Raw genomic sequence first — 15,717 nt, 5'->3', positions numbered from 1 at the left:
ACTCCGCCGTCTTCCCATGAGAGTAGAACTTGCTCAAAAATGCGCCTGTCACTTCATTCCAAGTTAGAAGTGAGTTTGGCTTGACCTCCTTGTCAAGCCAATCGCTAGCACGTCCTAAAAGAGAGAAGCCGAATAGCGTCAACCTCACATAATCCGAAGTCACTCCATTGTGTTTGATTGTATCACAATAGTGCTCGGATTGTTTCAAGTGCTCATGCGGTGATTCGCTACTCTTTCCGCAAAATGGATGACTTTGCACCAAATTGATCAAGGCGGGCTTGATCTCAAAGTTATTTGCATTGGTGGTGGGCGCTTGAATCCCACAAGTTCCCCTAAGTTCTTGACCGGAAGAGCCATGGTCTCAATGGTATGATCGCTTGCCTCTTGTTCCGTAGCTTCACTCAAAGTTTCGAATCTATTGTAGCTTGATGAACGGGTTCGGATACGCCTCAATCTTCGCAAAGTCCTCTCTAACTCTAGGTCGAGAGGGTAGAGAGACCTATGACGAGTTCGACCCCTATCTTGCATACAAAACTCAAACAAACCGTGAGCAATGCAAAGGAAATCTAAAGCAAGAGAAATGAAATGTTTTTTGTATTTTCTATGGTTAAACTAGACTCAACAAAACTCAACAACAACAACCGTTCCCCCGGCAACGGCGCCATTTTGATAGAGGTATTTTCCATCGTTGAAATAACACACCTCGATCAAACAAAATTTATAAAACACCTAACTAACCGGCTATATTGACTATAGCGGCAAGCATAGGGATCGTCCCATAGAAACGGAGAGAATTGAGTTTGCTAGTTAAGCTAGTTTAGGACGGAATTTGATTTGAATTAATGACTAAGAATCTAAGCTATCAAACAAATTTATCCAAATAAGGGAAGCGCTAGGGAATCGAGGATAGGCTAGGGTAATCGGGGAAGAACAAAGGAATCACACAACTACGATGCAAGGACTTGATACATAGGGGAAAAGCTACAATTGACGTGCTCGCCACCTCTCGGATAGAACACGCTAAGCCTCTAATTAAGGAAAAGCTCTCGCATGATCCTAAAACCAGACAACTCACGATTGAAACCTACTTTTCACCTGCATCATAGAATTTCACAATCTCTTGCCAAACCAAAACAATGCACTCCAATCAATCCTATACAACTAGCATTTGCAACTACTAATTCTATAGTCATGGAAATCCTAGTATCAACTCAAGTTTAACCACATCAATAATCAACAATCATCCATCAATTTCCCCCAATTTAGCCCTAGATTCTCCCCTATCCCTAACTAGAATCTACTCACTACTCATGCTTTTAACTAGGAAATTCAAATATTCAAAGCTACTAGACATGGGATTGAAAGGTTGAATGCAAAGAATCAAGAAACTAGGAATTCAATTGAGAAATCAAAGGAAAATTAAGCATCAATCAAACTAACATCAAAGCATTAAGAAATCAAAACTTCAAGAAGAATAGCAAAGCATAAAGAAAATTGAATTGAAATTGCAAAAGAATTAAAGAGTTGAAGAGATTTACAACTTGAAGCTTCCTCCAATGGAGTTTCTCTCTCCTCAAAGCAAAGCTTGAAAACTAAGAAATTCTCTCTAATATTCCGAAAAGTGTAATTAAGAAGTTCTAAAATTGAATGATAATGAAAATTAAACGAAAAGGCTATTTATAAATTTCCCCAAATAGAAGCTAAAATTCGAATTATCGCAGCCCGCGTCGACGTTCGGTCGCACAGACCCCTTGTGCGATCAAACAGGAAAAGCTGGTGCGAGCACACTTCAATCTCCATGCGAGAAAACAAAGCGAAGACTGCTTTCCTTTGTCATGTTCGACCGCACAAAAATTCTGTGCGATCGAACAGACATGACTTAGCCAATATTCTCAAAGTCTTCAATGTGGTCGCATAAATACGTTGTGTGGGCGCACAAACTTCTTGTGCGGACGAACGAAAAGCCGTGCGATCGAACATCAAAATTGGGGACATTCTGCCTCGGAAATCCATTTTGTGCGATTGTGGTACAGAGCACGACCGCACAAGGGGCACTTGTGTGATCGAACACAAAGAGTTGTTCGGTCGCACATATCTGCATCATCCTTGAGTCCACCACTCCTTCACTATTCGGGCGCAAACATTTTCTGTTCGGTCGCACATCCTCTGTTGCTCCGATCTACTTGGTTTTCCATCATATTCCACAATATTCACCTATAATGCACAAGATGGAAAGAAACTATAAAAATACTATGAAAAACTATAAAAACTACGAAAAATCATAATAAACTAAGACGAAATCCTAATCTAGGAGCGACATAAATGTCGCTCATCAAGGAGTCGTCATTCAGTTTAAGAAAACTGACAATACCCGGTTATCGTGATATGCCTGGAGTGCAAACATATTTGACTCACAACGGCCATAGGTTCCCTTGTGATCCCTGGTGTGGAGATCCCTCAACGTACATCCAGCGGAGCAGAGATTTTGAATTCGGGGGATGTTTACTACTACGGGGAGTTCCCAGCATCAGCCCACGCATCGCGATCCTTACTAGTTCAAGTGTGACGACGATGAGACATGTGTTATGCTACATTACTACTCTTGATTGATTTTAATGCACAAATATTACTAATCATATGTCAAAACGATGATTTACATTGATTTAAGGTGCTTAGGAATAATCTGATTTGTCCAAAGATTATCTTATTAGGTGTGATTAAATAAGCAGATTAAGTGAACTGATTTATAGGGTGATGAAAGCAATAAAAATGTAGATTTCAGGTTACAGTATAGCGTAGGCTATACTGCGGTTCTCAAGAACACTTACCACTTGCCTTAGCAGAGCCTCCTTTTAGCTTTAGAACAACCTTTATACTGACTTTTAGATCTTTATAATAGGTTATGATACATATGACAAAACATAAATCATGCGGAAAAACCATAAAGCCAGGAAAGCTTATTATTTACACATAATCATTTAGCATAGTTTAGATGCATACACTTTGTTGCGTGCCCTCCCTAGCTGCGCCCGAACCGAACAAGAACAAGTCTTTAGGACTCCAAGTGTCGTCCCTCCGTAGATAGTCTACAGCACGTCCGGATCCGCCTTAAGCTTGACCAACTAGAATCGCCCTTAAGGTTGCTTAGAAATTTTGGCTATTTAGGTGCAAGTGTATGGCTGATTTTTGCTTAAAACCTTACCTTGAATACTTCAATAATCGTCTATTAAATATGTGACCCTAGGCCTATATTTATAGAGTTTATGGAAAGGAATTGGAATCCTACTAGGATACTAATTAGCTTAATTAGAATTATATTAAAACTCTTATTAACTATTTTATCCTATTAGGATTAGGAATTTAATCTTTGAACAAACCCCTTTAGATTTAGGATTTGTATCGGACACAAACACCCACGAGCACGACCCTCGCGAGCGCTCAGCCCACGCAAGCCTTGCGGCCCACGCGAGCAGCGCAGCTCGCAGCCCACTCGTGCGCGCGCCTTGGCCTGCTGGGCCTGGCCTTGCGCTGGGCCTGGCGTGGCCTTGGCTACCTTGTGTGGGGCGCAGGCTTGCTGGACGCGGGCCTGGTTTCGTGCTGGGCCTTCGTCTAGCAAGTCTCGTCTGATGCTAATTCGTACGACGCGCTTCCGACCAAGGGCACTATTTCCTTCAGTCTCCCACTTGTCCTTAGGGACAAGTGTGCATTACCTAATTCCTTTGTCGCTCGATGCTTGCTCTTGAACATAAGGTAAGAGTTGTCATCCTTATTATGTCCAGAGGTGTTTCTCGGTTTCAGAGTTCAACTGATCAAATAAACAGATAATCATAGCCTATGATTCATCCGAGCACGGCCATGCATTTTACAGTTTCTAGCTCTCCGAGTGGCCTTGTACAACTTTTAAGCATCTCATCCCGATTTATGGGAGGACAATCCTAATCTTGCGATCTTGAGAATAAACTTCGTTTGATAGGTGATTACCTGAGTGTTGCCTTTATAGCCTCCTTTTACGGTGCGACGGTTGGTCAACGTCAAAGTAACCAGTTCTCAAACAAGTAATCTCAAATCACTCAGGTATTGAGGATTTAGTGTCTAATAATTTTAATGAAATTTACTTATGATAGATTTTCATCTCTTACAGTAAAGTTTCATAGGTCTGTCCGATACTAATCTTCCCAAAGTAAGTATCTATGCAAATGATTATGACATTGCCATGTCCACATAGTTCAAGAAACAGAACTACTAGTCATCTTGCATTCTAGCCGTCTAACGTTTTCTATGCGTCCATCTTTATAGAAAACTCCGACCAGGGACCATTTTCAACTTTTGACATTCAAGTTCACTTGATAGACATTTCTTAGTCACATGACTGGTCCTGACAGTCTATCTTGAATATTTCGTCAAATTGAAGGGACTCGTCATTTAATACTAAACCAAGATTAAATGGAATATGAAAATACATTTCATATATGATAAATTTTTTAACCCCAATGTTTTACAATCATGGGCCTCAAACCCATCTTTAAAACAGTTCATGGAATTCAAAGCTATGCTTGATTTCCAGTGCTACAATGTGAGTGTTGCTTCTCACTTGTTGCATAGGTTTAGTTATCATGCTTTGCCAATCTTAATATCCTTTTCATCGAATGTTCTTCGAGATATGATGATAAGATCTTTTGAGTATGTTTATTTTGTGATCTAGACTGTCCAGCTACAAGAGTGGTTCTACGCATTTTTCAATGAAGAATCATCAAGTCAGCAGACATGTGATCTACCCAAGTTCAGTGAAGAACTCTTTAACATAAACAACCTTGTTTTATTGCTTCTTAGGCAATAAGTACTTTTACTTCAATTGTATAGGTTGCTAGTGATGCTTTGGTTGGATTTTACTTATCCAAGCAGTTCACATATATGTGGAAGACTTTCCAGCTGTATCTTAGAACATAGAAATTAATATTTAATTTCCCACGCAACAACTCATGGTCTCCAATCCATGTTGCCATTTCAAAATATGATGCTCTTTAGCTCGCCCTTGTCAATGGTTAACTCCAAAGGAATCTTGCTTGATCCTTTGCCAGTGTTTATGCGTGTAGCACCAATATTTAGCATACCTTTATTTCCTTGAATCAAGAACTACTTTTATGTACCTTTTCAAGTACCATAAGTTTTTCTTGATCTCAATCTAGTTGATCTTCACTCAGATCAATAGAGATTGGTATATGTCGTCATGCCTAAAGCCATACGATACATTTTTGGCGATCCTCATATTATATCATACATGATAAATTCTTTTGCAGAATTATTCTCAATTGAATTCTATTCATGTAACTTTAGCTCATTCAATTTCAGCAGATACTGAATCCAGCTAAATTCTTTGACATATAATATAGGTTAAGAATCTCATCTAGATTCTTTGATGTTTAACTTAGTAAATGCTTATACATAGTTCAAACATTCTTTACTTAGATTTATTCACATGGGTCGAATATCTCCAATGGAGTCTTTCGTGTTTGATTTAGTAAATACCATTACTTAATCTAAAACAATAATATAAGATCTTTGTAACTAGATCTTAATACCCAGTATGTACTAAGTTTCGCCATGGTCCATCATTGATGAATAATCTCAAATCTAAGTCATTAGCATTTGAATGTTATTTCACAATAGAGAGATATGTGTGTGATACACATAGGACCAATTAAGTTTTTATGTACTCCCACTAAACTTCTTATATATCTATAAGAATCATGTACATTTTATGAAACTAAAATACTTATTAGCTTCACTAAAATATAATTCCAATTCTCAATTGCTTGCTTAAATCTGTACTTAGATTTCATAAGCTAGCATTCATTTCAAGCATTATTTGGATCCACAAATCCTATGACATGCCATGTACATAGTTTTCTTCCAACATTTGATTGAGGAATACGTTTTGTCATCCAATTGCCATATGTACCAATATGCAATCATTGCTTGAATTATAGACTTAAGCATTACGATTTTGCAGGAGGTTTCAACACAATCCGCACCGTGAATTTGCTTGTAACCTTTAGCAACTAATATAGCTTTGTGTGTGAACACAATTTCATGTTTGATGGTTTTTATTCTTAAAACAAACTTGCAATCAATAGGTGTGAAACTATTCTTGCAAATCAACTAAATTTCAATTTTGTCATCAAAACATTGAGTATGTTTTATGGCCTCTAACCATTTAAAACATTGAGTCTATATATGGCCTCTAACCATTTTAGGGAATCTAGGTTTCGTCATAGCTTTCTTACAGGTCACAAACTCATTAATCTACATGATAATAGTATGACTGCAAGTTGTAGGTTTCTTCACTATCTAATTAGAAGAATCGCATAGCTTCAGTGGCCTGAACTCCATGTTTCTTTACTATCTAATAGAAGAATCTCACAGTTTCAGTGACTTGAACTCTATGCCTACTTGGGTATCAAACAATAGAATATCAATAGCCACTTGAAAGTCCTTTGAATATTTTGTTCTCCTTGAAGCACTTGTAAAGTCTTCTAAGAGATGTCTATTCTTTAAAGCCACTTCTAAAGTCCTTAAAGAATACATGTTCGGATTTTCTAAAGAACTTCGAAAAGCCTCCGGAATGTCCGTTTATGTTTGTTGTTCGCCTCGAAAACTTTCGAGGTCTATTTTCTCCCATTGTCATTTTGGAAACGAATCTCCAAAAGGACATCATTTCGAGCAAACAAACATTATGTTCTCAAAAATTCGTGGTAGAAACAATACCCTTGTGCCTCATTTGAATAAATCACAATGAAACATATATCTATACTTGGGCCTTAGTTTGTTGAACAACAAACACTAAGCTCCCACTGAGTTTAACAACTCTTTAGATATATATTATGAAAAGATATTCTGAAATTACTTTTCAATAGCTTTGACGAATTTGGTTTAGTTTGGTGGTAGTTGAGCATTTTGTTTTAGAAATTATAGGAAAAGTCTTTATGATTCATCATTGATCGAATCCAGTACTAATTGACTTCGATCATTCAACTTAGATATGCCATATCTTATGGAGCTAGATTGTGAATTTACTACACACAATCATTGATGATCATTTTTGGTCTTCAAGTAATCATCAACATGATCTAACCTAGATCTTTGTGATTTCTTGCCAAGTGGGATTTATACTTCTGAATCTTTGAACTAGCCAAACAGATTCAAACTTATATCACATTGAGTAAATAAACCTATATTCACTCAAATCTGTGTGAAATAATAAAGTCATAAAACCTTTCTTTAGCTTTGAACTCTATCGTCTAGGAGTTCTAACAATAGTTCATATCTTTTGTTACTTTCAACAAGTAAGACTTGCTTGTCTTAAATTGATCTAGAAATCAATCAACTTTCAAAAGTCCATCAAAATAGAGCTTTTGAATGTTAACTTGTTGACATGGTCTAAGTAACAATGCCAAAGATTAGTAGAACTCAAATAAAGGGGTTTGATTTGAACCTAGTAAAGTTCTTATTGTTAAAGAGTTGTTTGTTTTAATCAAGCATATTGACTCAACCCGTAATTGACCATTTCATTCAAATAAACAAACAAACATTGTTTTTGTTTTTCTTGAATGTGAGTCTTTCTGTGTTTGAAAACAAAAATATAGGTATGCTGATTATGGAACAAAATAGTCATTAAGTTCCAGCCTTGAAAGGACTTAAAACAAACTAGATGACCCTACAACTAATGTAGCATTGACATGCTTCATTTCCCACTTGTAGGTCATTAGTGTAGCCTAGCTTCCATTGTTTGAGTTATTACGGAAGTAAGAACCTCAAGCGGTATATGATACCAAGGAAGTTTGATTTTTAGGTCACTGCTCTTTAAACATACACTTATAGGTAGAAACGGAATTGTAAGTTCCTTTCATTTGTTCCTTTGTTTTCCTATTTCTTGTACCCTTTCTTATAGTCTTAAGAATTGAATTCTTTAGTGTTGACTTTTATACTTTGTTTAGACATGTCCAATGTCACTCCAACAAAGTTCTTACCATTTATGTTGAATATTCTGTTTCAACTAGATGATCTTACCAGAAGCTTCTAAAGTTCTCTAAGCATCGATCTTATTCGAATGTCTAGGGACTAGACTCATTCGAGAATTAAATGGAAAAATATTTTAGGTTGTTAACCATTGGTAAGGCTGAGCGTTTAAACTCAATGCTTTATGATCTCAAAACTACATTGTATTTTGAATTCACAAGCACCAATCGGTTTTCCATTCGACTTTGATACTCGAAAACAACCATAAAAGTCGCTAAAAGAAACGTACATTTTAAATTGCTCACATCTCTCATTTCCGTGAATCGTTCTTGGATTCACTACCAATCGAGGAAATTTACTGTTACCTTTCTAAAAGGATTTACTGCAGTACAAGATATTTAATTATAAACAATAATTAAAACATTCATTGAAGCATGCAAAGTCTAAACATTTATCATGAATAATAACTTGAAAATTAAAGCAATCATGCAATTTAAACAAGTTATTAGCATTTTATTCGAATTTATTGTTCCGGCAAGTGTGAATAAAATGATTCCAAGATCCTAAAAACCATTGAAGAATTAAGCTCATTATGTATTTAGACTCAATTCTAAAATCTTTTAGGTAAGCAAAAGCCTTTTGCTAATAGTCTAGAAACTACTCTTGGTTGATAGGTACGTCTAAGAGCTTATTAGGTAAACCTATCTATTTTGCCACGACATAAAAGGACTCCTTACTTATATCGTTGAGTTTCACCAAAACTAACATGTACTCACAATTATTTGTGTACCTTACCCCTTTAGTATCGATAAGTAACACCTCGCTATGGCGGAAAACTATTACTAAGATCGATGTAAAGGATATCCAAGTAACTGCTATTTTGGCATGGCACCTTTTAACTCAATTTTTAAGTTTGGAACTTAAGGCTCTTACTATGTTGGTTAGATTTTAAGTGAACTAAAATCCTTAATCATGCAACATAATCAAGCTTTGATCTCATGCATATTTAAGACATATTCAAAAGCAATAAATAACTTAAAACATGCATAAGATAAATGTGATCTAGTATGGCCCGACTTCATCTTGAAGCTTCAACTTCAACGTCCGTCTCGAAAATGGAAACTTCGTCTTGAATTTCACCGTGGGAGGCACCATTTTCTCCAAATAGGATAAGCTATAATTAAAACTAATTACAACTATTTGATGGTACGCAGACCATATTTAAATTGAAAAACAAATTTGGTGCATTAGACCAATTACATTGAAATTAATGGTACGCAGACCATATTTTCTATCCTATTTGGGCCATACTAGTCACTTCATAACCTGCAAAACAGTACATATACAATATATACCATTCATCCATTCATTATCATGAATGGCCCACATAATTGGTTAGTTAAAACACATTGTATGCATCATATAAACATTTGCAGGCAATAATCAAGGGCACCAATAATCTACCAATTATTCAGTCCTTATTAATTCTAATCAAGTTGTTTAACCTTAAAGGATTTGTAGACCTAATCAAGAGTTTATGACTAAAAGGGGGTCCCACTTAAACCAATAAATTCATATGCTTTACTAATTTTAAACGTAAAAATGTATTTCTAGTCTAACCGGAAACATACAAATTTAATTAAAATTTAAAGCTCATATAAATTTATAATTGAATCCACTTATTTAATTTATTTTCAGTCGAATTTAAATTAATTCAAGGTTTTTAATTTTAGTAAAATAATTAGAATAAATAAAATTTATAATAATTATAATATTCAAAATTAAAATCCAAGAAACAAATTTAAATTATTAATTTTAAAATTAATTAAAATTACATGAACTGAAAATCTCAAATTAAAATTTAAAACTCGACAATCGTAACATGACGAGCACTTGGGCTTGCGCCCAATCCCCGTCGATTGCTCCGCCTGTCGCTGGCCCATGGCACATCGTAGCAGCAGCCACGCGCAAACGCAGCAAGCCAAGCTACGCTTGCGCGCAGCCTGCCTGCCCATAGCATCGCAGCAGCGACAATGGTGCTCGCTCGCTCGCGCAAACAAGCGCTCGAGGCCACACGTGTTGGTGCGCTGAGCAGCGATCGCTGGGCGACCAGCTCTCGCCCTCGCGCGTGCGCGCCTCTGCTCGTGCCATGCCATCGCTGTTCGCCCATCGCCCACATGCGCGCAGCACTCGACACAAGGCAGGGCTGCTGCCTTGTGCTCGCGCGCCACTCGCCTTGCTCGCTGCATTCGTACCGCATGGGCGACGAGCTCCCTTGCTCGTCGTCGCATGCCCGCACTATACAACGCCCCTTAAGGGTAACACGTAGCGTCCATTGCTTTGTGCGTGCAAGTTTTATGAGCGAATTGCATAAAAATTTAAAAAAAAATTAATTCAAAATTAATGACAAATTAATAAAACATATTAATTTCATAATTTTAGGGCGAAAAATCGAAAATTTATTAATCAATTAATTTCCGATTAACATGGATTCAAATCTAGGTCATGAAAATTTAAAATTTAACATAAATTAACAATTTTTATGGTGGTTTTTAATCATAGGCATCTAATTAAATTATTAATTAATTATGAAAAACAAATCAATTCTAAATTATTCGAATTTCAATAAATTAATCATAATTACAAATTAGATTGTATAATTAACAAGGCTAGGCATTCAAACTTGTTAAACATATGCAGTAGGTCAATCAAAAATTCAAGATTTATCAACAAGAATCGCAAATATTTAATTTAACATCTTAAATTTACAAAATTTTGCGTTCGAAAAACTAAAACCTCCGAAAAGTCATAGTTAGGCTTCGAATTTGGGAATTCTGGATTTCGGCAAAAATTACTATTTTTGTCAAAATTTTAGAATGCCTTTTTCATGCGGAATTGACACAAAAATCACTCGATTTGGTTGAGTAACGAATATTCTGCCGAAAAAACTGCGTACATATAATTAAATAAACGCAATTTGCAATTAATTAACAATTACGAAAATTAATCACCCCTTTTAATTCCTTGCAAATTTGTAATATTTAACCATGTTTATGCAATTTATATTATGAAAATAATAAGAGGCTCGTGATACCACTAATAGGTTATGATTCATATGACAAAACATAAATCATGCGGAAAAACCATAAAGCCAGGAAAGCATATTATTTACACATAATCATTTAGCATAGTTTAGATGCATACACTTTGTTGCGTGCCCTCCCTAGCTGCGCCCGAACCGAACAAGAACAAGTCTTTAGGACTCCAAGTGTCGTCCCTCCGTAGATAGTCCACAACACGTCTGGATCCGCCTTAAGCTTGACCAACTAGAATCGCCCTTAAGGTTGCTTAGGAATTTCGGCTATTTAGGTGTAAGTGTATGGCTGATTTTTGCTTAAAATCTTACCTTGAATTCTTCAATAATCGTCTATTAAATATGTGACCCTAGGCCTATATTTATAGAGTTTATGGAAAGGAATTGGAATCCTACTAGGATACTAATTAGCTTAATTAGAATTATATTAAAACTCTTATTAACTATTTTATCCAATTAGGATTAGGAATTTAATCTTTGAACAAACCCCTTTAGATTAAGGATTTGTATCGGACACAAACACCCACGAGCACGACCCTCGCGAGCGTTCAGCCCACGCAAGCCTTGCGGCCCACGCGAGCAGCGCAGCTCGCAGCCCACTGGTGCGCGCGCCTTGGCCTGCTGGGCCTGGCCTTGCGCTGGGCCTGGCGTGGCCTTGGCTGCCTTGTGTGGCGCGCAGGCTTGCTGGACGCGGGCCTGGCTTCGTGCTGGGCCTTTGTCTAGCAAGTCTCGTCCGATACTAATTTGTACGACGCGCTTCCGATTAATTTCCCGATTCCGGAATTCATTTCCGATACGAACAATATTTAACATTTCCGAATCCGGAATTAATTTCCGTTTCCAACAAATATTTAATATTTCCGTTTCCGGAATTATTTTCCGATTCCGATAATATTTCCGATTCAGACAATATTTCCGTTTCCGGCAATATTTCCGATTCCGGCAATATTTCCATTTCCATTAATATTTTCCGATACGTACCATGTTTCCGTTTCCGGCAACATCTACGACTTGGATAATATTTATATTTCCGATACGATCCATATTTCCGTTTCCGGCAATATCATCGTTTCCGAAGTATTCATTTCTTGCTTATGACGATCTCAGCTCCCACTGAAACCAAGATCCGTCGATTCCGAATATCCATAGATGGAGTATTTAATGTCATTAAATACTTGATCCGTTTACGTACTATTTGTGTGACCCTACCGGTTTAGTCAAGAGTAAGCTGTGGATTAATATAATTAATTCCACTTGAACTGAAGCGGCCTCTAGCTAGGCATTCAGCTCACTTGATCTCACTGAATTATTAACTTGTTAATTAATACTGAACCGCATTTATTAGACTTAATATTATATGCATACTTGGACCAAGGGCACTATTTCCTTCACTTTATCCTTCCTTTAATTCCAGCAGAGTTTCCTCTTAGATTCCTTGGTTTTGGTTTATGAATTGGATTGAACCTTGGTAGTAATTGGGATGGTTTGAATACTTGTACGGACAGAGTTATGCTTAACAAGAGTTAATACGGCAGAACTGTTACGAATACGGGGCAGGACGTCAACAGAATTTTAGTATACCAGAGAGGGAAGAGAGACTTCAGAATATTAGAGGAGTGAGACTGAATTGATGATTGAAAACGAGGTGCAGAAGGGTGGTATTTATAGTGTAGGTAGTCGAAATAAGATAATTATTTGAAGAGTTCGAGCGCCAGAAAAAATAGCGCTCGTTTTGTAACACATAAATAGATTTTGAGGTTTAGTCAGAATCAAATAGCAGCGCTGGAAAAAAGTGGCGCTCAAATTGAGAGCGCTTGAATTTGCCAGCGCTAGAAAATTCCAGCGCAGGCAGATTTGCGGATTTCCAGAAAACCCGTTCTTTAACAGCTCATAACTTCTTTATACGAACTCGGATTCTTGGAAATAATATCTTGTTGGAAAGATACGGAATCCAGCTTTCCAATTCCGCTTGTCTCGCGTCAATGGGCTTCGTAAATATTTATTTATGGCCCAAAGAGTGGAGGTCGGTGCGTTTCAGCGAAGCCCAAGTAAAAGCCTTATAACTTATTCGCTTTAAATCGTATTTGGGCTTATGGTAAGTCTATGGAAAACTTATGCTAAGGCCTATACAATCATGTGATGTGCATGATCCAAATCATAATTTATAAAACAAACTTTGACTTTGTAAGTACGTATCATTTGCTAAACTGACTAACAAGCGTATTCTAGGCACTCGTAAGCATTTTAAGTAACTTGGGTTAACATTTACATGTATTGTGCCCAATAATTATGAGTTTGAGAAGTATTATTATTCGAGCTATGTTATTCTAGAGCCTCAAGGCAAGCACTAGAACATTGTGACACATACAAGTGTGTTATAATACGGACAATCATATTCTATCTTTCTATCGATGCAACCACATATTAAGACGTATCGGGATGAGAATGCGACTAAATATGTGTCCAATATATTTCAGGAAGCTTTCTATTTATGGAAGTTACTATATTTAGCAGGTTCTGTTTTGGATGGTCTTTTCCGACAGACGAGGGTCGTTCTTCAACTAATCAGAGTGCATTGTTAACAAGTGGGTTATAGTTTTATCATCAAACACACCGCTTCGGGCCTAGGGACAAATGTAGGCGTCTACAGCAGGCATGTTTAGAAACTGATTTAATTTCAAGAAGGCAATGAACCAAAAAAAAAAAGTTTCTCTGTTTACTACCTCTAAGCATTGCAAGTCCTCCAAATGTCAATTCGTCATCCCTTACCTTAATCAACTAACTCAAGGTATGCCTTAATTTCCTTCAATTATTCTCTACTTTGATCTCATCGGACCTTCATCTTCACATTGTTTTCCCTTCATTTGTTAATTTCCTACCTTTTTCTGAAAATAAAATACATGAAGTGATACTTCTTTGACTTTCTTGATTCGTATATGACTAGAAATTGATGTTAAAAATTGACACTTGATGCATATATTTGTCCTCAAAACTGTGGAATTAGTGTTTATCCTTGAATTCAATCCAATTTTTTTTTTGCTGATTCTTTTCATTATTAAGGGATGAATATCCTAAATTTTGACTATTTATTGGTCAAAGGTCGTTTATTTTTGTTCTAATTTTTTTACTGAGTATGAATTAGCATCCTCTGATTATGAAATCTAATGAATTATGTACTCCTTTCCAAACATAATTGTAGGACTACTTAAAATTTAGTTTTCGAGGTCAAATCTTGAATTGTATCCAATTTACCGGAGGGATGATACTATTACAGAAAGATAAATTTGGGGTTGCTTTTTTTTTCTTTTTATTTAATTATTTAAGTAAGCAATGAAAAAGGTGTGTAAGCATTAGCATTTGAGATGTAGTAAGTTAGTAATTAATAACATAGGAGTGGATGGTTAGGGAGCATGATTAGAGTTTCCTGTATGTTTCTTATTGTGAGTCCATGGTTATAGGATGGTGCCGGTATTATCAAATTAATGTGTATAGCTGTGGACGGCTTTAATCTTTATCTGTTATTTTTCCCTTTGAATTTTGTTATCCTAGGTCACCGGCAAATGGATATGTTTTTCAAAATATGTTTGTAAGGCGGTGGAAAGGATATTTTGATGTTGGAAAAGCATAGTAGAGGGTTTCTAATGAAAAAAACATGTTGGTAGCAGGATTGTAACTTTTGTGCGTGTTTTCCGTAATGTGGTCTATGATTTGATAGATAATACTTGTAGAATTTTCATTTGTTGTATACTTGCTTCTGAAGAGAAGGAAACCTTAATGATAAAGAAAATGACTAACTTCAGGAGTACTTGGTGCTGGCGAAACATGGCTTCTACATTCCGTGCGTTTTTTAACAGACCTGTTGTTGGCCCCAAATTAACCAATTTCTGGAGACCTGTTGTAAATTGGGGATTTGTTGCTACTGTGTGCTACTATACTTTTGTTTTGGACTGGTTTTCGTGTTTAATTCAGATGTTAGGTGTGTTTTGTTTATACGTTTCTTGTCTGAAGCTACCAACTAAATTCTTTTTATGGTTGTTTGAGCATACAGGGGCTTGTGGACATGAATAAACCTCCAGAAAAGATATTAGGCAACATGGCTGTTGGTTGACATTTCTGGTTTTCTTGTAGTCTTAAGAATTTTGCCTCCCAAATTGATATTATGTCATTTTCTGGTCCACCGCAATGTGTCTTTTCTCTACGTTATTCATAAGGTTTCCATGGATGGTACAGCCTCGTAACTATTTGATTCTTGCATGTCATGCTTCAAATGAAACAATGCAAATGTATCAATTTTCCCGGTGGGCGAGGGCTAATGGGTAAGATGTCTGAATTTTTTATTATGAATTATATATTTTCGGTATTCTACCTATTATTACCGCAAATCAGATTTTAGGTCATTCTTTGTCTGGTAATCCATTTATAATTTTCATAGGGGTTTAGTGAGGTTGGAATTCTTAAACCTATGTCGTCTTCTACCAGATATTTAATTTTTTGAAATGATATAATGGCTATCTTGTGTTGGGTCTAAAGATTTTTTTTATATTAATAGCAATATTGTGGAAACTAACCAAGGGCTATATGTTGTATGGTTCTATGTGTTCAATAAT

The 15,717-nt window shown here is 36.5% G+C and overlaps 1 protein-coding gene across 1 annotated transcript; it reads left to right on the top strand.

Moving 5' to 3' along the window:
- Positions 1-14,833: 14,833 nt before the first annotated feature.
- On the top strand, positions 14,834-15,430 carry LOC110794921 (mitochondrial pyruvate carrier 1-like). The gene is made up of 3 exons (XM_021999888.2): positions 14,834-15,031; positions 15,159-15,205; positions 15,283-15,430. The coding sequence occupies exons 1-3, from the start codon at positions 14,885-14,887 to the stop codon at positions 15,428-15,430; spliced, it is 342 nt and encodes a 113-aa protein (XP_021855580.2). The 5' UTR covers positions 14,834-14,884.
- The last annotated feature ends 287 nt before the right edge of the window (positions 15,431-15,717 follow it).

The sequence above is a fragment of the Spinacia oleracea genome, chromosome 4, assembly GCF_020520425.1.
Source record: "Spinacia oleracea cultivar Varoflay chromosome 4, BTI_SOV_V1, whole genome shotgun sequence".
In the NCBI taxonomy this organism is placed as follows: domain Eukaryota; kingdom Viridiplantae; phylum Streptophyta; class Magnoliopsida; order Caryophyllales; family Amaranthaceae; genus Spinacia; species Spinacia oleracea.
The sequence above is the reverse complement of the archived record's forward strand: the minus strand, read 5'-3'. Positions and strand labels throughout refer to the sequence as shown.